General features: G+C 37.0%; 1 protein-coding gene and 1 long non-coding RNA gene across 9 annotated transcripts in view; one reads left to right on the top strand and one right to left on the bottom strand.

Moving 5' to 3' along the window:
• Nucleotides 1-21381, top strand: part of LOC102148452 (uncharacterized) — an 82364-nt gene extending 60983 nt beyond the window's left edge. For both annotated transcript variants that reach the window (XR_002810375.2, XR_011421604.1), the window contains 2 exons: nucleotides 10102-10211; nucleotides 21129-21381. This is a non-coding gene — a long non-coding RNA (uncharacterized lncRNA). The remainder of the gene's footprint in view (nucleotides 1-10101; nucleotides 10212-21128) is intronic.
• TMEM67 (transmembrane protein 67) overlaps nucleotides 1-23976 on the bottom strand; it is a 54898-nt gene that overhangs the window by 12924 nt on the left and 17998 nt on the right. For 2 of the 7 annotated variants that reach the window (XM_001914955.6, XM_014728052.3), the window contains exons 7-20: nucleotides 22740-22802; nucleotides 20601-20755; nucleotides 20378-20486; nucleotides 19580-19666; nucleotides 19217-19282; nucleotides 17323-17479; nucleotides 16608-16731; nucleotides 9257-9362; nucleotides 6683-6739; nucleotides 5073-5171; nucleotides 2548-2646; nucleotides 2207-2293; nucleotides 955-1054; nucleotides 723-862 (exon numbers count right to left, since the gene is read on the bottom strand). In XM_001914955.6, coding sequence (XP_001914990.2) covers nucleotides 723-862; nucleotides 955-1054; nucleotides 2207-2293; nucleotides 2548-2646; nucleotides 5073-5171; nucleotides 6683-6739; nucleotides 9257-9362; nucleotides 16608-16731; nucleotides 17323-17479; nucleotides 19217-19282; nucleotides 19580-19666; nucleotides 20378-20486; nucleotides 20601-20755; nucleotides 22740-22802 — 1449 coding nt within the window. Of the gene's footprint in view, nucleotides 1-722; nucleotides 909-954; nucleotides 1055-2206; nucleotides 2294-2547; nucleotides 2647-5072; nucleotides 5172-6682; nucleotides 6740-9256; nucleotides 9363-16607; nucleotides 16732-17322; nucleotides 17480-19216; nucleotides 19283-19579; nucleotides 19667-20377; nucleotides 20487-20600; nucleotides 20756-22739; nucleotides 22803-23976 lie in introns of all 7 variants that reach the window. The other 5 variants (XM_014728050.3, XM_070222298.1, XM_014728051.3 and 2 more) reach the window with 3 other exon arrangements.

The raw sequence follows: 23976 nt of genomic DNA, 5'->3' as shown, positions 1-23976 counted from the left end.
TTAACAATTCCAAACAGATCCATGAAATAACTGTAAGAGATCATAAGCACGTACCCATTCACTGTATCTGGTTCAGCTATAGCCCCAGCTCTTAACACAGAACACAGTCCATAGTAGGTATTCAATGATAATTTGTTGGAAAATTTCAATCTTATAATAGTGGGTCTAATACAGAAGCGAGAATATGAGTCACGGAGGGAGGGAGCTTTTTCAAAATACAGATACCTAGAGTTGGTTCAGAGCTACTGAATCAACCATAATCTCTAGGAGTGGGGTGAGGCATAGGTATTTTGAAAAAGCTTCCCAGGGGATTCTGCTACAAACCAGTGGTTTAAAAGCCACTCTTTAACTAGAGTAGTCAACTTCAGAGACAGAAAGTAGAACGGTGGTTGCCAGGTGCTGGGGAGAGGGGAAAATGGGAGTTGTTGTTTAATGAGTACAGAGTTTCAGTTCTGCAAGATGAAATGAGTTCTAGAGATTGGTTGCCCAACAATGTGAGTGTACTTAATGCTACTGAACTATATATTTAAAAATGGTTAAGATGCTAAATTTCATATTATGTGTATTTTACCATGATTCTTAAAAAGCTACTCCTTTTTAATGGCTTGATAACAATAGTTTAACCTTTAGAAAACCCTTCCACTGACATGAAAACATGAAATATTAAATTAATATTTATGAGTACCCATAAGTTGCATAGAATTAAGTCAAACAGTTTATACCTCCAAAAGGAAGAGGACAGTAAGTACTTGAAAGAGTGGATTAATTTTTCTCACAGTCTGAATTTCATTCCATTCGTTTGCTACAAAATATGTTCTCCATATGCTCACAGGAACGGTAGCACTCCGAACACCACCCTCACCTGGCCAGGAAGATAAAATGAGTAAAAGGGTTTCATCTTCTTTGCTCTGCAAGGGTAGCAAAAGAATTGGTACAAATGGTTATTTCAGTTACCTTCAACAGCTTTAAGAACCTTTCCTTTAGGTCGCTCCCAGTCGATAAAGAATATATCTATGGTAATCTGGGATATGAGCTTATGTAAAAATTGCAGAGCCTGAGAAAGACAAACAAAATACCTAAAAGTATCTGCATTAAGCCTGCTTATGAAACCAATACTGATTCTTTAAGAAACAAACATACCATAATCACAAAAACGTATAATTTTCACAAATGACAAATAAAGTTAAAATACCATTAGGGGATCACTAGAAGCTCATCAATATGAAATCACAAAATTCACAGAATTTTTATACACATATTTATTCACTTTCCCTTCCTCCACCTTTCTTTAAAACAGAAATATGAAAAAAGGAGACATACTACCTCCTCCTTATAGGGGCCTTGCATAATTGACTCTCCCAAGAGTTCCAAAAGCATACTTTGTTTTCTAGATCATCTGACTTCTTTCTAAGTAAAGATATTTTTCAGCCGTAATTTGCTTGCCCTAATAAAAGTTTTAAGATTCTCTGTCTTCTTTCTATTTCTCGTATTGAGATTTTTGATTAAAAAAAAGTGTTGTTGAAACACATCTTTTTCATTTACAGAAGTAATATGTTTGAACTGAGGCATTCCTCACAGTAGATGCATTATTGATTAAACAAAGGACAAAAATCTAAGTAGGGGATGGTTCCCCTCTTCAAGGAGCTCATGGATCAGGGGGAAAAGCAGACACTTAATCATCACAATACAACGGGATGAGATCTACCACAGAGGCGTGTAAAGAGCTTCACATACATTGGCAGAACGATGAAGTAGGGAGAGGGCTGCCATGGAAAGAGGAGGAAAGGAGTATAGAGACAGAGAAAACAAATTCTAAGATATCAGCACTTTATCCAGGGTGGTACCTTCTACGCTCAATTATCAGAGACAAAATTCATGCCGGAAGGCATTTTGTCCTTGTTGTGAACGCATCATCAGACTTTAAAGAAGAAAGTCACAAAATAAAATATCATTTTATCAAATTAGCTATGAGTCATGTTAATCCAAAAATATTTATGGCTTCTTAGGAGAAATTATTTAAGGCAGATTTTCAGAACGAGCTATTATAAATAAAAACAGACTTCCTATGTAAAACAGAATAATTCATGCTTTCTTTCAGAATCAAACTAAATTTTACACCAAAGATGTTGAAAGCATTTTAATTTTAAAGACTTATGAGTTTATTAGCAGGTCTTCTAAACTCGGTAACTTCTCCTTTGAAACCTACCTTCAGAGCAAAAGCACACCCCACATAAGTAACAAAACGTTCTTCCTGAGCAGGCCTTGGTAGCAAAACAGAGACAGACTTCTGTGCCTATGATAAAAATTATGCTGTTAAATATGACCATACAATGTTTTCACTAAGTACAATTTATAACCAAAAGAAAGCATAAGTGAGGGAGGTGGTGACACACTCAGTAAACACAGCATACTCAGGGATGGTGAGTTTCACATTTTTTTTAATACTCTTGATCGGAAATACCCACAAATAAAAATAGTTCCTTTAAAAAGAAAGCTTGCCAGTTACTCAGGTATTGGCATTTAGGTTAAATTCAGAAACTCACTTACTTTGAAGAAAATAAGCCAATAAAGACCTGTTCCCACGGTGATGATAAAGAAAACATTGGCCAGATCACCAGCATAGTATACCAAGAATTTCATAACTGTCTGCAATTTAAAGAGAGAATTAAAGCTGTTATAGATTCAATCTATTTATACCATCACTTTTAATAACATATTATCTACCCAGTTTCTCAAGCTTGAAGCCTCATTTCATGTATCCAAGGGTCAGGTAGGAAGACCAACTGCAGACACTTCCTCGACACTTTCTGGTCCATTCCCAGTAGCCTCTGTCTTATTCAACTTTTCTCATCTTTCACCATGTAAGAAAGTTAGAAATGCTTCCTAATTTTCTCCTAGTTTGGAACCATTCTCCCCAATCTATCCTCTTTACTATCACAAGAGTTAGCTTTCTAAAATATAAATGTGATTGTCACTCTCCTTAAAAATGTACAGTGGCTCCTCACTAAAATATAAATTCTTGACTCAGAAAGTCCTTCACAACCTGGACCAAAACTAACTATTTGTAGCCTCATCTGCCAGTTCCAACCACCTAATAAATGATTAACCACTCCACACTGTCATCTCAAATATTTTGTGGAACAAAATGGGCATTTTTCATCAAACTTTCCTCCCTTCTCTTTGGCAAACTCTTGTGAGCTCTCAGGGCAGGACCATGTCTGTTTGTGCTCACTATCACATCTCCCAGCGCCTGGTAGAGGGCCTGGCATTCAGACAGCAGGCCCTCAGTGACTATTTGTGGAATACACAGATAACCCAGCTTAAAGTTCACTTCTCTGGGAAGCCTTTCTTGACTATCCCAAACAGTAAACCAAGCCCCCTCCTCCAATTCCTTGGCACATTGGCTTTGGAGTCAGGAAGATACCCAAGCACAAACAAGTTACTTTGTTGCCTTTCTCATGTTCATAATGAGCTAAATGGAAATACCACCCATTACTGAGTTGCTGTAAAAATCAAATAAATAGAAAATTTATTTAACCTCTGCCACAATTTCATCATGTGTAAAATGGAAATAATAATAATAAAAACCAACTTCATAGAGCTATTGTAAGGATTAAATGAATTATACATGTAAAGCTTAAAATAGTGCCTGGCCTGCCCCATGGCCGAGTGGTTAACTTCGCGTGCTCCACTTTGGCGGCCCAGGGTTTTGCCAGTTCGGATCCTGGGCCTGAATATGGCATTGCTCGTCAGGCCACACTGAGGTGGTGTCCCACATGCTACAACTGCTACAACTGAAAGGACCCACAGCTAAAATGTACAACTACGTACTGGGGGGATTTGGGGAGAAAAAGCAGGAAAAAAAAAAAAGAGGATTGGCAACAGCTGTTAGCTCAGGTGCCAATCTTTAAATAAAAAAAAAAAAACTGCCTTGTGCATAATAAATATTCAATAAATGGTAGATAAAAATAAAAACAAAAACAAATATAAAAAAAGATTAAATGAGAGGTAAAATTATAAAGTTAATGGAATAAAACATGGAGAATATCTTTTTGCTCTTGAGATAGGGAAGGCTTTCCTAAACAAGATCCTAAAAGCACATGCCACAATACGAAAAACTATTCAGATGTGACAATATCAAAATTAAGAGTTTTTGTTAACCAAAAGAACACATAGGTAAAATAACAAATGGGTCACATTTGGAAAAGAAATTTCAACATCAAAAACCAAAAGGGCGGGGTCAGGCTAGTGGCATAGTGGTTAAGTTTGTGTGCTCCGCTTTGGCGGCTCAGGGTTTGCTGGCTGGAATCCTGGGCACAGACCTACACACCACTCATCAAGCCATGCTGTGGCGGCATCCCACATAGGAGGACTAAAAGGACTTACAACTAGGATATACAACTATGTACTGGGGTTTGGGGGAGAAAAAAACTAAAAATAAAAAAATGAGGAAGATTGGCAACAGATATGAGCTCAGGGCCAATCTTCCTAGCCTCCCCAACCCCCCCCCACACCCGCCAAAAAAGCATAGCTTTAAAAAAAAGAGTTCCAGTGATCTAAGTCTGGATGTGTTCCCGATGGTGCTGGTGGGGTGCTGACTAGAAAAAAACAACAAACCAAAAAGGGATTCATATTTACAAAATATAAAAAAAACTCCTTTAAATAAATAAGAAAAACTGGAAACCTAATAGAAAAATGGGCAAGGAATATAAACAAGCAGTTCACAGGAGGGGAGACCCAAATGATTAATAAAGCATATGAAGAATAATAGAAAAATGAAAATTAAACTCAACAATGACATACTACTTATACTACCATTGGGAAAACATGGAAAGGCTGGCAAAATATCAAGCGTTGGTGAGGATGTGAAGAAACAGGAAGGGCATGGCGGATGGGAGTGCACGCTGACCTACAGCAGTGTCGTGGGGAAACGAGGCAGGCATATGCCACTCCTCATTATACTACTTGAGAAACTAAGGCAACTTTTTATTCATCCTCTAGCTGGGTCTTATTGGTAGGATATAAAATAATCAAAAGATAGAAATAGACTTTATGAACTCCTCAGATCATACTTGCAAATCAATCATGGGACTCCCAATGCGCCTCTTCCACCCGGCTGTCTTCAAAAGAGACGATAAAACAGCTAGTCCACCCAAAACACCCAACGCAATCTAAAGAAAAAAAACAGAATATTTTGGAATTTATGTAATTTCCTTCATCAATGTCCAAAAACACTGTAAATAGGGGCTGTCTCATGGTATAGTGTTTGAGTTCGGTGTGTTTTGCTTCAGTGGCCTAGGTTCACAGGTTTGGATCCCAGGCATGGACCTATATCACTTGTCAGCCATGCTGTGATTGCAACCCACAAACAGAGTAGAGGAAGACGGGTGTGGATGTTAGATCAGGGCTAATCTTCCTCAAGGAAAAAACGAGGAAGATTGGCAACAGATGTTAACTCGGGGCTAATCTTTCTCAGCAAAAAAACCCAAAAAAACAGTAAACAGAAAGTAAGGAGGTACTCAAAAAACTGTGGTGGAGGGTATGCTGAAAGGACATAGGGACCAAACTGAAGGAACTCCCAATGGCCAAATTTGGGAAAATTTGAACAAGAAAACAGACAGTAATGGATTATAATCACCAGAATAAATAAATATCCACAAGTTCACACTGATTTAAATAAATAATTGAATAAATAAATCAACGTGAGCAAAGAGATAGCTCTTCTTTACAGTAGAATTCCAATTAACAAATATAGAAGAAATGACAGAAATAGAAAATCACCATCAGCCAAATATCACAGTAATACTTTTAACAGGCAAGAATTATCAATGGATGCAAAAATGAGAAGGCAAAAGAATAATGAGTAGCAGGATATTTGTGCAATCTCAAAGTATCTCCCCACAACATATTTATTAATTATAAATGGAAAAACCTGTACAGTGGAGAGCTCTGCAGACACCATCTCAGCCACATGATGAACGGGAACATCACCAGTAGTAAGACACACTGACATCAAGTATCTTCTGATTTCATTTACTGAGAAGGGCACAATACCATTTCTGTGGTATCTGTGCTAAAATTATATTTAATCATGGGAAAATAAATTGACCAATACTCTTCAAAAATCTTAGGGTCAGTCATGAAAGACAAAGAACAACTGAGCAACTGTCACAGATTGAAGGAGACTAAAGAAACATGACAGCTAAAAGTAACATGCAACTCTGATCTGGGTTCTGCAACAAAAAAAGGATAATGAAAAAACTTATGAAATTCAATGAGTACTTAGATTAGTTAACAAGACTACATCGATATTAATTTTATTGATTACGATCATTGTACTATGGTTATGTAAGATGTTAACAACAGTAGAGGCTGGGTTAAGGATATATGGCAGATCTATTTTCACAACTTTCCTATACATGTAAAAATTTTTTGTGTGTGTGAGGAAGATTGGCCCTGAGCTAACATCTGTACCAATCTTCCTCTACTTTTTGTATGTGGGACACCACCACAGCATGGCTTGATGAGCAGTGTGTAGGTCCACACCCAGGATCCAAACCCACAAACCCCAGGCTGCCGAAGCAGAGCATGCAAACTTAACCACTATGCCACTGGGCCAGCTCCCAACTTTTTTAATTAAAAAATATGCTGTAAACATTTTAACAGGTTAAAATAAACTCACATCTGTCTGGACATGTGCTTCTCCTTGATTCATTTCATATTCAACTGAGAAAGAAACCTGATGTTTAAAAGAAAGCAAATCAGCCATACTGAAATTATATAATACAAACCTACTTTTACTATAAAAATGCATTTGTAGCTAGATTTTACCATAAATGCTGTACTTTTAAACTAGCGATATTCCTAGAGCTGATCCTTACTTATACATAAATGGATATGCTTCTGGGAATTATTCACGCTGCTGTGACTGCCCCTTTTGAACACACACTAAAGAAAGAGAGGTTACTTACCAGCAGTCAAACCAAACTAATCAAATTTCATTTTCTGATAGGTTCCTATAACTAAGAATGTGACTGATGTTGTGTACCAAGAATTCAGCAACTGGCTAAACAATAATACCATAAGAAGGAAAGTTAGTCAAAGGGCTGAACAAGAATCTTAGGGAAACCACTACATTAAGAGAAAGAAGAGCTATAAACGGTAGGAGAAACAGGACCATGAGAGGCAGGAGAGGCATGACATCTAAGTCTGACCCCGGTCATAGGTAGGGAGTTTCAGGAAGAAGGCAGGCAAGAGTACAGTGTCAAATGTTGTATAAATGTCAAGTTAAAGAAATAAAGCCAGTGTGTGTGGAATTGCTGACCTTCACAAAAGAGGTTTTTAAAGAAGCAAATCACAAGAGTCAGACAAATGGCAAATGATGAAAGAGTAAATGGCCAGGAAATCAAGCAGAGATATAGGACAGAAAGCTAAAAAGCTGGCAGAACTGAGGAAAAATCTTATAGTTTGGTAGTTTGAGTTTAGTTTGTTTTTGAGAAGGGACAATCAGAAAGGTGTTGTAAGCAAAGGAAAGGGACCAGCAGAGAAACTGGCTGAATAAGGAGTTGGAGGTGAAACAGGATATTGAAGAAAGTACTGTAAACAAGTATAGAAGATTAGCTTAAGAGAAGAGGAAAGGACCTTTTTTCTTAGAAACAGGAAGGATAATGAAACAGAGATTCTCAAGAACTGAAGAGGAAATGTAAGGAGATTCATATTGGATGGCCTTGATCTGCTCAGTAAAACAGGAAGGAAGGTTATTTGCTTTTGGTGAGATGGCAGAGATGTAGCCAGATGCTTAAAACTAAATTTTGCAACAGCTGTCATGAGAAAATAAGGAATGATGAAAGAACTGGACATTCTACAATTGGAATGAATTTGAGGTGGACTTTGTCAGGATAGTTTCATGATTCTCTCAACTCTTCTTCTATCACTTATTTTCTGATTTGTCAAGACTTAGTTTGGAATATTTTGGACAGGAAAAATCTTTAAAGAAAAGACTCAGAAGTTTTTTATATTAGAATAAATATAGTCTTGGTTACCCAAGACTTGGTTACCCAGGAATGATCCCTCCAGGAAATTTTAAACCAGGTAGTCTTTTGTTGTTTAAGTGTGTTTCTGGACGTCCTTCTCTTCTCATTACAGTCTATGCAAGCTCAGGCAATGGAAACTAATTTTAGCATCGAATTAGGTAATACAAATGAGGATGTGAAATCTTTCAGTGAAAAGTTACGTTATGTGCCTACTCTTTGCTTAGTGAAAGCCTGAATCCAGTACAGCTTAATGAAAGCCTTGTACAGCAGCCAAGTACAAGCACAAGCACGAGAGACAGACCAAAAGCACTGGCTGAAGAACACTAAAATTCAGAAAAGGAAAATAGTAGACATCAAAAGCTATTAGTGAGTCTTGGAGGTAAGGAACGTTTACCCTCAATTCTCATGTTTCTAGAGTGGGAAGGGAATATCTACTTATTCTCTGTAAGGAAAAAGTATAGAACGATTACCTCTGGTTTGGAGTTCTACCTACCCTTCTTTCACTTACCGTTCCTCAAAGCAGGGATGCTTTATCTGACTGGTGAGGTGGAGAGGTGGAACTGAGAATGTGTGGCTTAGCCTTTTTCAGGCTCATTCTCTTTGGTGTAGCCTATCTTTAGGGTGTACACAATCTCTCTTCCATATACAGGCCCTTCCAGGTAGCACAGGGCTTTAGTTCTTTGGTTAAGTTTAACTGAGCTGGGGACGTAACAGGAAGCCTACTTGGCTGGAGGTCCAAACTGCATTCTCTAGTTCACTTTAACACTACTAGTTCTAAAGCTGATAATCTGAATCTTCTTCTGCCCATTGAACTGTCTTTCTCTCAAGAGGCAATACTGGTGAGAATAGAACACACATACCCACTGTAAAGTTTGAGCTCCTGGTTTAATTAGACAAGGAGAAAAAAATCTTAACAGAAGCAAGGTGGCCAAAGAGGACAGGAGCAGAAGCTGCATATCTCAGCATACCCCAGGATCCCAAACAGGGATGCCCAGCTGCTGGTGATGCTGTCTACTCAAAAGCTTAATTCTCGCTTTTTGATACTCAGGATCCGTAAGAACTCACCTCTTAACCTTATTAGTAAAAAATAATTAACACCTGACTATATAAAGTGCAGAGTTTATTTAAAACTTGAAAAAGGACTAATTGTCCTTTGACCATAATGTCAACTGCATCACTATTATATTGACACAAATAGAGGCACTGATTAGTAAGGAACTCACCTTCACAGACTGGCTGTTGGGATCTTTGACATCAATATCATTGTAAGCAATGGTAATTAAGGGAGGGTAGATGTTTCCATTTTTTGTGTTGGGTACAAGGTGGATGCTGTTTAAAAGAAAATACATTTTTAGTCATAAACACATGTAGGCCCTTAAACATACATTTAACTTATTTCTTTCAAATTTAACACGGATAGTCTTGATGATCTCAGAACTAACTAGTTAATAAGGACTAGGGAAGGTCAAATATAAACAAACAGTAACAACACAAGCTATCTTAAGCGGTCAAAACTTTAATATTAACATACACCCTCCAAGACAGATTAGAAACTCTTCGACCTATGTAGGTCCTATGAAGTTTACAATGAAATAAGTGAAATACTGCGAACCACCTTTGAGGAATACTCAAAAGAGAAGTGTTATATGAAGTCTAGAGAAAGGCAAATAATATCTTGATTTTCAAAAGAGATAGAAGAATTCTTAAGAAAATAATGTGCCATATGTGGTAATGTTTATGGCACATAACAGTACTATTTTTGGCTGAATTCAATGCATTAGTAACATACAGTTTGTAAACTCAAAAAGGAAAGTGCCAAGCATGAAGGGCCAGAATGTTTCAACAAGATCAAGTCAGGCTTGACTAGTGTCAAATTTGTTTTCACTAGGCATACTACATTAGCAGATTGAGGGAATGCTAAAAACACAATACATTTGGATTTCAGAAAGTATATTACAAAGTTTCTGTACTGTCTACTTCATAAGATTGTTATGAAAAGCAAAGTGAAAAAAATAACATATACTGAGGTGCCAGACTAATGTAATATAATGGTATTGACTTTTATCAGTGTATTCAAGGTACACACCATAAAATACTGGAGTGGGAAAGTCGGATAAGTTCCTAGAGGAATCTCACACTGGAAAAGAAAGAAAGAAAGCTGCATGGCACAACTTTAAGGTAAGGTCATCATTAAAGTATCCTAAGAAGAGGGAAGTGTTGATAATTACTGAGGGTCAATCTAGAACAGCAGCTATGAAAGGAGATGAAGACAGCCAAGGCCTGCCTAATGCAATCACCTGCCAGGCTCTTCTAACACACCTGTTTCAGCCTGCTGGGATTCTCCTTCCTTCCAGCTCTCAACTCATTCTAACTCAGCAGGTCTAGAGTGAGGCCTAGAACGTGAATTTTGACAAAACTCCTCAACCTCTTCTGATACAAATCTCCCCTTGGCTCCTCACCTCTATTGGTGTATGTCAATCTATACAGATATCTAAAAAAACCTTATGTATTGTTCCAATTCAGTTGTCCTTATTGTTTTCATCTGATAACTACTGATAAACACTTCCATTAAGAAATTCATCAGAGTGATGTCAGCAACATGGCAGTGTGAGCTCACCCGGGACTCTCTCCCGTCCAAATTACAACCAAAAAGAGCAACTACTTTCCAACCAAAAAAAAAAAATCCTAAGAACAGAAATCGTCAGAGACCCTAAGCAGCCAAATGATGGAGGGCGGAGAGGCTGCAGCTGCCCTTGGAGGAGCTGGAACAGGGTAAGAGAGAACTTCGTTCCCTCCCCTAGAGACTGGAATCGCTGCTGCGGGTGAGGAAGGGAACAGGGGAGGGGCTGCGCATCCGGGGATCGTCCAGAAGTCCCATCGCCCATGCAGTGGAAATCCTCTAACAGGGGAAAGCTTTCGCGTGTGGGGACCCCATTAAGCCAGGGCCGCAGGAAACCAGAGAGTGAGAGCTGATCCAAATCCAGGTCAGCACATGAGAGAAAGTGCCCCTCCTACCCAAACCCACGCTGTGTGCCACCATTGCAGCTGAAGGTAGAGGGCTCTGAATGTGTGGCTCTCGACCCCCATCTAGTGGTGACAGGTTGTAAGTGCAACAGAATAATAGCATCATGCACAAAAACCGCTCCTCTACCATCCAGCAATTTATAAATCTCCAGTCCACAAGGAAAACAATAAAAACACAGAAGTATATCCTGAGGACTTGGAAATAGGTAAACTAAGTGAAAATGAGTTCAAAATAGCTATCATCAAAATATTCAATGAGATAAAGGGAAATATGGAGAAACAAGTCAACAAGTTCTGGAGTTACTTCACAAAAGAGATTGAAACTATAAAAAAGAATAAATCAGAAATACTAGAGATGAAAAATACAATGGATCAGATGAAACAGAATACGGATTCCCTGAATGCCCATCTAGACACCATGGAGGAGCAAATTAGCATAATCGAGGATAGACAGGCTGAACAGCTCCAGACAGGGTAAGAAAGAGAACTAAGAATTTAAAAAACTGAAGAAAATCTCCAAGAAATAGCTGACTCAATGAGAAAATGCAACTTAAGAATAATCAGAATTCCTGAGGGCGTGGAAAGAGAAAATGGAACAGAAAGGGTGCTCAACAAAAGAATAGAAGAGAACTTCCCAAATCTACGGATTCAGAGAGAAATGTGTGTGGAGGAAGCTTTCAGATCTCCTAGATTTGTCAATGGAAAAAGACCTAGTGCAAGGCATATAGTAGTAAAAATGCCAAAAATGAATGACAAAAAAGAATACTCAGGGCAGCAAGGCAGAAGAAAATAAGCTACAAAGGAACCCATATCAGACTTTCAGCGGATTTCTCTACAGAAACCTTACAAGCTAGGAGAGATTGGAGTGACATATTCAAAACTTTAAAGGACAAAGATCTTCAGCCAAGAATATCCAGCAAAAATATCCTTCAGATATGAGGGAGAAATTAAATCTTTTCCAGACAAACAAAAGCTAACGGACTTCATAGCCACAAGACCTCCACTACAAGAAATCCTCAAGAAGGCTCTCATACCTGAAAAAAGAAAAAAAAGGAGAAAGGGGTCACAAAACAAAGAGTAGGGAGACAAATAGAATCAGAATAGGATAGCAAATATTCAACTATAGCATTAGGATAAAGGGAAGTAAATCACCAAAGCAAAGACAATCTTATCACTCTAACCATAAACTCACAACACAAGATGGAATAAGAGATGAAAATAATAACTTAGGAGGGGAGGAGGACAGGGACTGAAACAGTCTAGGTTAAGTAAGTAAGAGACCACCAGAAAATGGACTATGATATACACGAGATTCTGAATACAAACTTCAGGGTAGCCAATAAGCTAAAAAACAGAACAGAGACACAAAACATAAATAAGGAAAAATCTAAGAAACCCAGCATAAGAAATTGCAGAAGTCAATGGGTAGGCTAAAACACAGAGGACGAGAAACAAAGGTAACGCAGGAAAACTGGATAACGAATGACAGAATGACAGCATTAAGCCCTCATGCATCAATAATCACCCTCAATGTAAATGGATTGAACTCTCCAATAAGAAGACACACAGTGGCAAAATGGATTAAAGAACAGGATCCAACAATTTATGGCCTCCAGGAAACAAACCTCAGCTCCAAGGACAAACACAGGCTGAGGGTGAAGGGATGGAAGACAATACTCCAAGCTAACAGCAAACAAAAGAAAGCGGGTGTCACAATACTTATATCAGACAAAACAGACTTCAAGATAAGGCAGGTAAACAGAGACATAGAGGGCCAATATATAATGATCAAAGGGACACTTCATCAAGAAGAAATAATGCATATAAATATCTATGCACCCAACATGGGAGCACCAAAGTTCATAAAGCAAAAATTAACAAACCTAAAAGAAGATATCAAAAATAACACAATAATAGTAGGGGACCACAGAACCCCACCCACATCAATGGACAGATCATCCAGACAGAAAATCAACAGAGAAACAGTGGAGCTAAACGAAAAGCTAAAACAGTTGGACTTAATAGACATATATAGAACACTCCATCCAAAAACAGCAGAATACACGTTCTTCTCAAGCACGCATGGAACATTCTCAAGGATAGACCATATGTTGGGAAACAAGGCAAGCCTCTAAAAATTTAAAAAAATTGAAATAATAACAAGCATCTTCTCTGATCATAATGCTATAAAGCTAGAAATTAACTACAAGAAATAAGCTGAGAAAGGCACAAGGATGTGGAGACTAAACAATATGCTATTGAACAAGCAATGCATCATTGAAGAAATTAAAGAAGAAATAAAAAAATAACTGTAGACAAATGAAAATGATAATATGCCATACCAACTCACATAGGATACAGCAATAGCTGTATTAAGAGGAAAATTCATTGCAATACAGGCACATCTTAACACACAAGGAAAATCCCAAATAATCTTAAACTACACCTAACCGAATTAGAGAAAGAAGAACAAACAAAGCCAAAAGTCAGCAAAAGGAGAGAAATAAGAAAAATCAGAGCAGAAATAAATGCTATGGAAACAAAAAAGGCAGTAGAAAGGATCAATGAAACAAAGAGCTGGTTCTTTGAGAAGATAAATAAAATTGACAAACCCCTAGCCAGACTTACAAAGAAAAAATGAGAGAAAGCTCAAATAAACAAAATCAGAAATGAAACAGGAGAAATAACAACAGACTCCACAGAAATACAACGGATTATAAGAGAATACTACGAAAAACTATATGCCAGCAAAATGGATAACCTAGAGGAAATGGATAAATTCCTGGACTCCTACAATCTCCCAAAGCTTAGTCAAGAAGCAGCGGACAAGTTGAACAGACCAATCACAAGGAAAGAGATTGAAACAGGCATCAAAAGCATCCCAAAGAATAAAACCCCAGGACAAGATGGCTTTCCTGGGGAATTCTACCAAACTTTCAGAGAGGATTTAATACCTATCCTTTTCAAGCTATTCCAACAAATTAGGGAGGATGGAACACTTCCTAACATATTCTACAAGGCCAACATCACGCTGATACCAAAGCCTGACAAGGACAGCACGAAAAAGGAGAACTACAGGCCAATATCGCTGATGAACATAGATGCAAAAATTCTCAACAAAATTTTGGCAACCTGAATTCAGCAATTCATCAAAAGGATCATACATCATGATCAAGCAGGATTCATACCAGGGACACAGGGATGGTTCAACATCCACAAATCAATCAATGTGATACACCACATCAACAAACTGAGGAATAAAAACCACATGATCATCTCAATAGATGCAGAGAAAGCATTTGACAAGATCCAACAGCCATTTATGATAAAAACTCTGAACAAAATGGGGATAGAAGGGAACTACCTCAACATAATAAAGGCCATACATGACAAACCCACAGCCAACATCATACTCAAGGGGCAAAAACTGAGCGCCATCTCCCTGAAAACAGGAACGAGACAAGGATGCCCTCTATCACCACTCTTATTTAACATAGTACTGGAGGTCTTGGCCAGAGCAATTAGGCAAGAAAAAGGAATAAAAGGAATCCAAATAGGGAGGGAAGAAGTAAAACTCTCGCTGTTTGCAGACGACATGATCTTATATATAGAAAACCCCAAAAAATCCATTGGAAAACTTTTATAAGTAATCAACAACTACAGCAAAGTTGCAGGGTATAAAATCAATTTACATAAATCAGTAGCATTTCTATACTCTAATAATGAAAAAACAGGAAAAGAACTCAAGAACACAATACCATTCACAATTGCAACAAAAAGAATAAAATACCTCTGGGTGAATTTAACTAAGGAAGTGAAAGACTTATACAATGAAAATTACAAGGCTTTTCTGAAAGCAATGGATGACATAAAGAGATGGAAAGACATTCCATGTACATGGATCGGAAGAACAAACATAGTTAAAATGTCTATTCTAGCTAAAGCAATCTACAGATTCAATGCCATCCCAATCAGAATCCCAATGACATTCTTTACAGAAATTGAACAAAGAATCCTAAAATTCATACGGGGCAAGAAAAGACCCTGAATTGCTAAAGCAATCCTCAGAAAAAAGAACACAGCTGGAGGCATCACAATCCCTGACTTCAAAACATACTACAAAGCTACAGTAATCAAAACAGCATGGTACTGGTACAAAAACAGGTGCACAGATCAATGGAACAGAATTGAAAGCCCAGAAATAAAACCACACATCTATGGACAGCTAATCTTCGACAAAGGAGCTGAGGGCCTACAATGGAGAAAAGAAAGTCTTTTCAACAAATGGTGCTGAGAAAACTGGAGAGCCACATGTAAAAGAATGAAAATTGACCACTCTTTTTCACCATTCACCAAAATAAACTCAAAATGGATCAAAGACCTAAAGGTGAGACCTGAAACCATAAGGCTTCTAGAAGAAAATGTAGGCAGTATACTCTTTGACATCAGTATTAAAAGGATCTTTTTGAACACCACGTCTTCTCAGAAAAGGGAAATAATAGAAAGAATAAACAAATGGGACTTCATCAGACTAAAGAGCTTCTTCAAGGCAAAGGAAAACAGGATTGAAACGAAAAAACAACCCACTAACTGGGAAAAAATATTTGCAAGTCATATATCTGACAAAGGCTTAATATCCATAATATATAAAGAACTCACACAACTCAACAACAAAAAATCAAACAACCAGATCAAAAAATGGGCAGGAGACATGAACAGACATTTTTCTAAAGAAGATATATGTATGGCCAATAGGCACATGAAAAGATGTTCATCATCGTTGTGCATCAGGGAAATGCAAATGAAAACTACACCAAGATATCACCTTACACACATTAGAATGACAAAAATAACTAAAACAAATAGTAAAAAATGTTGGAGAGGTTGTGGAGAAAAAGGAACCCTCATACACTGCTGGTGGGACTACAAACTGGTGCAGCCATTATGGAAAACAGTATGGAGATTCCTCAAAAAATTAAAAATAGAACGACCATATGATCCAGCTATCCTACTACTGAGTATCTATCCAACGAGATTAAAGTCAACAATTCCAAAAGTCCCATGCACCCCAATCTTCATTGCAGCATTATTTACAACAGCCAAGACGTGGAAGCAACCTAAGTGCCCATCAACAGATGATTGGATAAAGAAGATGTGGTATATATACACAATGGAATACTACTCAGCTGTAAAAAAGAACAAAATCGTCCCATTTGCAACAACCTGGATGGACCTTGAGGGAATTATGTTAAGTGAAATAAGCCAGATAGAGAAGGACAATCTCTGTATGACTCCACTCATATGAGGAATTTAAACATGTGGGCAAAGAGAACAGATTAGTGGCTACCAGGGGAAAGGGAGGGTGGGGCGTGGGCACAAAGTGTGAAGGGGTGCACCTACAACACAACTGACAGACAATAATGTACAACAGAAATTTCACAAGATTGTAACCTATCATTAACTCAATTAAAAAAAGAAGACATTCATCATAAACATTTTCATTTTCCCTTATACTCCAAGCCTAATTTAGTGCATTAGACACTTGTTTACCTCAGTGATATTTGGGTAGCAACTCGCAGTAATCTTGGCTGACTTGCTAAGTCATTTTCTCGTCCACTTAGTGCATCCACTAAGAAAATGCGCCGAGTCAGAAGCCACTTACTAGCACTATCATCTTTTATCATAAAAAGAAAAAAAAAGGGGGACATTAAAAAAATACCTTCAAATTGTTCAAGATGGCTCTCAAGGAGAAGTTCACTGAACAAATTTAAAACAGAAAATTAGTACATTTTGTTTTGTTTTGTTGTTGCAAAAATAGCTAGTGCTGTAAGAAATTCCTGGTAACAGCCTTCCTCACTTCACTTGAATGTCTTCTGATTTGATTTTGCATCAATTTGAAGGATTTTCCCTGCAAATTACCTGAATAAACAGGATTTTATAATATGGGAAACAACAAAAGAAACTAATTTGTCCAAAAAGCAGTTGGAGTACACGTTGAAGAAGCCTCAGTTTACAGTTCTACTAATTTTTATCAGGATATATTTCTAGCCATAATATAATTTCTTAACAAAAAGTCTGATATATTGAGTAAAAATATCTAAATATATCAGCAATCTTACTGTTTTACTCTTTGGCATGCTATATAAAACCACATAAGAGAGAATCCATGACATTCCTTATATCTATGGTTTACTAAATTATCATGTTGGTTGGCTTATTTATTGGTTTTAGCTCATAGAAAGAGTGGTATGTATGGATATCTTACCTTGGTTCACAAATATTTTATTGTGTTGAAGATTTAAGTTTAACACAGGCACAGCCCAAATATATTGGTGTTGATTTTCATTAGTATATTCAAGGTACACATCATAAAATACAGGAGTTGGAAAGTCAGCTAAGATCTTAGAGAGAGGAATCTCACACTGAAAAATAAAATTAAAAATAAAAGCATCCCAATTGAAAATTAGAAAGTATATTTATTTATTTATCCTCAAAAGAGTGTTTTATTAATTTTGTAAAATAAAGTATCTTTAAACTATCTTATTTATATGCATATCCCATGTGCCTTCCAAAACATGAATACTATAAATATGATTATCTTACAAGGGTCAAAAAACTAACAATAAAGAATTGCCTGGTTCTCCTCCTACAATCCAGCTGCAGAAGGTATGCCTTCATTCTCACAGTAAGTATACAGCAGCGAAAGGTTTAAAAACTCCTGTCATATGGATTAGGTCCTAATTCTTTCTCCTGATGTACAATGCTAACTATAATTTGGCTCTCCTTAATAGAGCCAGGCTTATCTCCCACTGCTCCCTACCAGTCTATGGTCCATTCATACTAATCTACTTGTAGTCCCTAAATATGCTACACCATTCTATGTCTGACATTGCAAATGTTGTTTCTGCCTGACAGTCCCTTCCCCACTGTGTTCTCCTGACAAACTCATATTCATTCTACAAGCCCAAGTATCACTCACTCTGTGAAGCCTTTCTATACTTCCCCAGGAACTGCCGATGTCTCCTCCTTTGTATAATACCTTGTACATAGCTATTGAACAACACATCACATTCTTTGCAATTCTTTATCTATATAGCTATTTTTCCTATAAGGCTGTGAAGTACTTGAGAGGCAGCCAGGTTCAATGAAAAACCATGTTTTTTTAAGCCTAAAAGAATACTGGCTCCACAATTTACTTGATGCAAGACCTTGAGTAAATGACCTAATCTCGCGGAGCACCATTTCCACATTTGTGAAGCACAGATATGTACCTCACATAGTTATTTCATGGATCAGATGAGATGATAAAATGCTGAGCACACAAGAGCAGGCACTTAACAAGTGCTGATTCTCCTAGCCCAAGGTGGACACATAGCAACATTTCTTTTTTAATAATATATAAGTCATTTCTGATAATAAAAGTAAATTCATGTTCATGACAGAAAATTTGGAAAATATGAAAAAGAAAAAAAGTTACCTGTAACTCCACCATCCAGAGATAACTACTGCTACAAATGTTTATTTTCTTCTAATCTGTTTTCCTTCTTGGTGTTTTTCATTATGGTTTTAACAAAACTGGAATTACGGTTTTGTTCTATGGTATATGTATATGCATTTTATCAAGAAGTACTTTTGTAGACTAGAGAGTATCTTTCACAAGTTTAATGGCTCATAATATTCCTTTGTACCATACTGTAATTTCAAAATGGGTTACCAAAGGAAGAAACCTCAGGGAGGGAAGCAGAGAGGAAAGTATAAAGAGAGAAAAGGAAGCATTTTTATTTGTTACTGAGGGGTAGAGGGAGGAGAGAGCAATAACATTTCATTAGTCACTAAAAATAAACTAATATTTTTACTTTATTCCAAAATGCTCAGAAGTAGGCATTATTTTTAAGATCTATATGCCAGAACCAAACAAACAAGTGATTATCAAAATCTATCATTATCTGATGTTTAAGACTTTATAGATGACAAGGTACTCTCTTCATGCTGATTAAATTAAGGTTTTTCTATACCCAGACAATAAAAAAATATATCAAGTGAAATTATTCATTACTATAAAAAGATTTCCAATTTCAAAAATTCAAAGGTTATTCCAATTATTGCTAATATGAAAAATGAAGTTAAAATACAAAATGTCTAAAATAGTTCAAACTTACATTTTGTTGATAGGTTGTTCCAAAAGAATAAGCAGCATTTAGTCTTGTCTCTGTGTCTGGACAAAGCTACAGCAAAACAATACGACTGATAAATATCTTTCACAAATGTTTTCTTTGCTTATAGTCAAGGGTTCTCAAGCCCCAACATGGACATATACTTTATACAATATTTAATGTATTAAGGGTATGAAAAGTCAAGGGAGCATCTTTGTTATAAAGTCATAACTTACCTTTGGAAAAATTCCTATCTAAAGCACAGGAAAAAATCAACTGTAGCATGCAAACAATTCAAGCAATAATCTAGTCTTTGACTCAATCAAAAATAAGGCACATTAGTAATTCTTTAGCTAGAATCATGCTCACCTGTAAAATACCTCCTTCTAAAGTTTGCCACTTGAGAAAATTTCCTCTTACATCATAGGAAGCAGCAACAAACTTCAGTTTTGTATTCTGATTAAGGAAAAACAAGAATAAAATAATGTCACATACTCTGAAAGTAATATAACAAAGAAATTTTCATTGTTGAGTGATCCTTTCTTTTTCCAGAGACCAAATGTTAAAATCAACTGTCATTACTTTGAAGCAAAATTAATCTAAGCATCTGTATGACTAAACACACCAAAAACAAATGAACTGGGATTTTTGCACAAAAATTATTTCAGAATTAAGAGGCAGAGCTAGAGACAGATAACCTCCTTTCAAATCTGTTAAATGTGTGTGTGTGGAGGGGGTGAGTAAGGGAGGGAATAATCTATTCTTTCATTCTAGAAGGTTAAAAAGTTGGAGGTGAGAATTTGGACCTGTGAAGTGCTGGGGAAATGGCACACAGTCCCAGTCAATCTTTGGAAGCCCTTCTTAAAAATGCAGAGATACAGAAGGACAGAGATTATTTTGCATTTAGTGATGAAAACTACCCTTCCCAACCCCACAAGTACTACTTGCTGCCATAACCACATGATCCAGAGGTATCCATATACTCAAGTAAGACAGTCAAACTATATTGTTTAGTTCCTATAAGAAGCTGATATTTGGATTTACTCTAGTCATTAAATTTTTAAAAACAACCTAAAGAAGTAAGAATTATGACCAGTAACATTCTTATTACCATTTAAAATTGTAAATCAAAACGTAGTTATCCTTTAATAGTATAGTGACTTGTACCTGGTTTTGATCTTTAAAACTGAAATTTGTAGGAAGAGGTGTAGTACTGAGTACTTGAGGTGCTAATCCTAGCTGGTCTCCATAGAACAGCCATGGAAGATTCTGTCTCCTATAAACAATTACAATTGTTTTTATAATGGGGAATATTTCTTAGTATATATTTGTGAAAGTAACTGCACTGAATTTGGTCAAAATGACATTTTAGCAATCACAATATCCTTACCAAAATGAGACAGAATGAACAGTACGCAGTCCAGCAGTGTTTTCAAAGATAAACTGAAACAGTCGGCATGCATCAAAAGTGGCAGAGTCATAAGAATTCATGTTCATCACACACATATTTCCAAGAGCTTGGCAAGATGTTAGATTGGCATACAACTACAAGAGAACAATGGCAAAGAAACGTAACATGGCCCTTAATACCCTAAGCAAAAGTTGATATAGAAATTATGATTGGTTTTAATTTTATCTATTCTACAAATTGTTTTTGGGGGGTCTTCTTTTACTTTTTAATACCTTTCCTCTAATTTAAGTAGAAAAGATCTTTCCATATGGCAGATGAATAATGTATACATTTTAATTATAAATTTTAGGTGAAAAAATAAAGACAAGCAATTGAACGAAGAACTAACTAAAACTTACAGCATGACATTTAAAAAAACTATAAAGTAGAATAATTATATTTGAGAGAATAATAATTTGCTTTTCTCCCCAAATACCCCCAGTACATAGTTGTGTATTTTTTTTTCAGTTGTAGGTCCTTCTAGTTGTGGCACATGGGACGCCACCTCAACGTGACCTGACGAGTGGGGCCATGTCCGTGGCCAGGATCTGAACCAGCAAAACCCTGGGCCGTGGGAAGCGGAGCGCGAGAACTTAACCACTTGGCCATGGGGCCGGCCCTGAGAGAATAATAATTTGTTTCTATATTAGAATTTACGCATATAATCTAATCCACTTTAAGTAATTTGTTTTATGAACAATAAAATAAGATCATTTGTTGAGTTTGCCCCTCAAAGTTTTTCTCAGTTTTCGCTATTACAAAAAGGCAACTCCATTTTTACAGTTATTCAAGACAAAAACATTTCAACAAGCTTCTTTCTCTCCCTTCCCATTTCCAACTTATCAGTAAATTCTGTTGGTTCAATCTTCAAAGTGTATCCAGAAGCTAAACACTTCTCTCATTTCCAAGGAGCCGTCCTTGTCCACGGGTCCACTCTCTCTCACTGGATTACTCTAACACTTTCCTAACAGGTCTCCCTGCATCCGTCCTTGCCCCAACAAAATCCATTCTTGCTAGCGTGATCCTTTCAAAACCTGAAGTTCAATCATGCCTTACTTTGCATAAAAATCCTTCTATCTCCCCTACAGTAAACTCCAGGTCCTCGCCACAGCCACTCTCTTCATCCCTGAACTCATCTCTCCACTTTCCCTTCTCATCTGCTCCAGCCACTCCAGCCCCCTTCCTGTTTCTTAAGCACAAACACACCAGAGAACTCCTGCTCTGGCACCTCTGCACTGGCTGTGGTCTCTGCCTAGAACGCTCTTCCCCTAGACAGTTACATGACTCACTTTTTTTTTGCAGGTCTTTGCTCAAAAATCACCCTCTCAGAGATGTCTGTCCTGACTGCCCTATATAAAATACCACCCCCTTTCCACTCTCTACGCCTTTTACCCTAATTTATTTGTCTTCATAGCACTTAGCACCACCTGACATTTACTTGGAATATAATTCCACAAGGGATTTTTTTCTGTCTTTTCCTGAAATACATAAACTGATTTGAGAATGGGGCCTGGAACACAGTAGGTCATCAATAAACATTTACTAAATAACAGCATGAATCAGTTTCCCCCAACACTCAATTCCAGCTGAATAAGCTTGGACACATTTCTTTCTTTTCAAAGATTGGCACCTGACCTAACAACTGTTGCCAATCTTCTTTTCTCTTTAAATTTTTTTCTTCTTCTCCCCAAAGCCCCCCAGTACATAATTTTATATTCTAGTTGTGAGTGCCTCTGGTTGTGCTACGTGGGACGCCGCCTCAGCATGGCCCGAGGAGCGGTGCCATGTCCGCGCCCAGGATCCAAACCAGTGAAACCCCAGGCCGCCAAAGCGGAGCATGCGAACTTAACCACTTGGCCACGTGGCTGGCCCCGTGGACATTTAATTTGTGTATAATAAAACGTGAAATGAATAACATTTTCTTTATGTATTCTCTTTCCGTCCACTAGCAAGGGTTTATTCTTCTTATAGAGGATGACCAAAAAGATATATCTACTTAGAAAACTTTTACCTGGGGAAAAAATGGCACCACAATTCTTCAGAATGAAATAAAATTATTTCCTAAAAATTCAAACTTACCCAACAAGCAGCTGCTGATGATTGCAAATACTTTGCAAACCATTCTGAAGTGAAAGATGCGCCCTGTAAACAAAAAGACGAATTTTAGTTTTAAGTCCAAACAAAAATTCCTTAACCCTAGACTGTTAGGAAGACATTAATATGCATATTGTTGAATAGGAAATAACTATTATTACTATCTCAATTTATCAGAAAAATAGACTCTAATGAGAATATAAGAATTCTAAACAATGTCAGTTATTAGAAATATGACTGCATTACAAAATCACATTACTTAGACAAAAGATATAAGGAAACAAAGTATGTCTATAATCCAAAAAAAACCATTATTCCCATTTCACTAATACAAAAAGCAAAAATCAAAGTGGCAAAAAAATAAAAGAAAAACTAGATCCTGACAGTATTGAACGGTTAACATTTGTTGATTTAGGATTATTATATTGTATTAAATTGGCAAGTAATTAAAAAGAAATATTTGTGAATGATTTCTAAGCAGGAGATTGGTGATATACAGTCACCCCTCCACATCTGTGCACTCCATGTCCACTGATGTGGAACCACAGATACAGAGGCCCAACTAAGGGACTTGAGCATCCTCGGATTTTGGCATCCTGGAACTAATCACCCGCGGATACTGAGGGACAACTGGACAGAGTAACTAACGTTAAAATCTCCTAAGTGGTGATTCTCAAACAATGATGAGCATCAGAAAGAAACACCTGTGGAATTTCCTAAAAACAGAAAATGGCTAGCTTCATCCAAAGCAAATGAATTAGAATCTCCAGGATGAGACCAAGCTCATGCACCGCTCTGAAAGCCGCAGATATAAGCCTCGGGCTAAGGAACCACTGTTTTAAAGCTTACCTGCACATCTTACTAAAAAATGAGGCATTGAGAAGCACCATCCAGAGTAAATTCTCTTCAATAAGTAAAAATTCTCATTTTGTAAGAGAAAAATATATGCATAGAAGGTTGAACAACATACCAAAAAACTAGTAAAAAGGGAAAGCAATAGCAACTGTGCTGGAAAATGCATATAAAACAAAGCCACAAACCATGCCAGTGATAGTATTAAAGATGCATGATCCTTTATAAAACACTACCTACATACCTTAAACCAGGAATTTAGGAAGACTTAGGAAATTTGTCTTAAGGCAATAATCTCACCAAAAGGAAAAGCATGTCTATGTTCATAAAATGTTTGATGGCAACATCTTTAATAGCAAAAAAACTAAAT

This window comes from Equus caballus, chromosome 9 (genome assembly GCF_041296265.1).
Source record: "Equus caballus isolate H_3958 breed thoroughbred chromosome 9, TB-T2T, whole genome shotgun sequence".
NCBI classification, from domain to species: Eukaryota; Metazoa; Chordata; class Mammalia; order Perissodactyla; family Equidae; genus Equus; species Equus caballus.
This window is presented reverse-complemented; position numbering and strand designations above follow the sequence as displayed.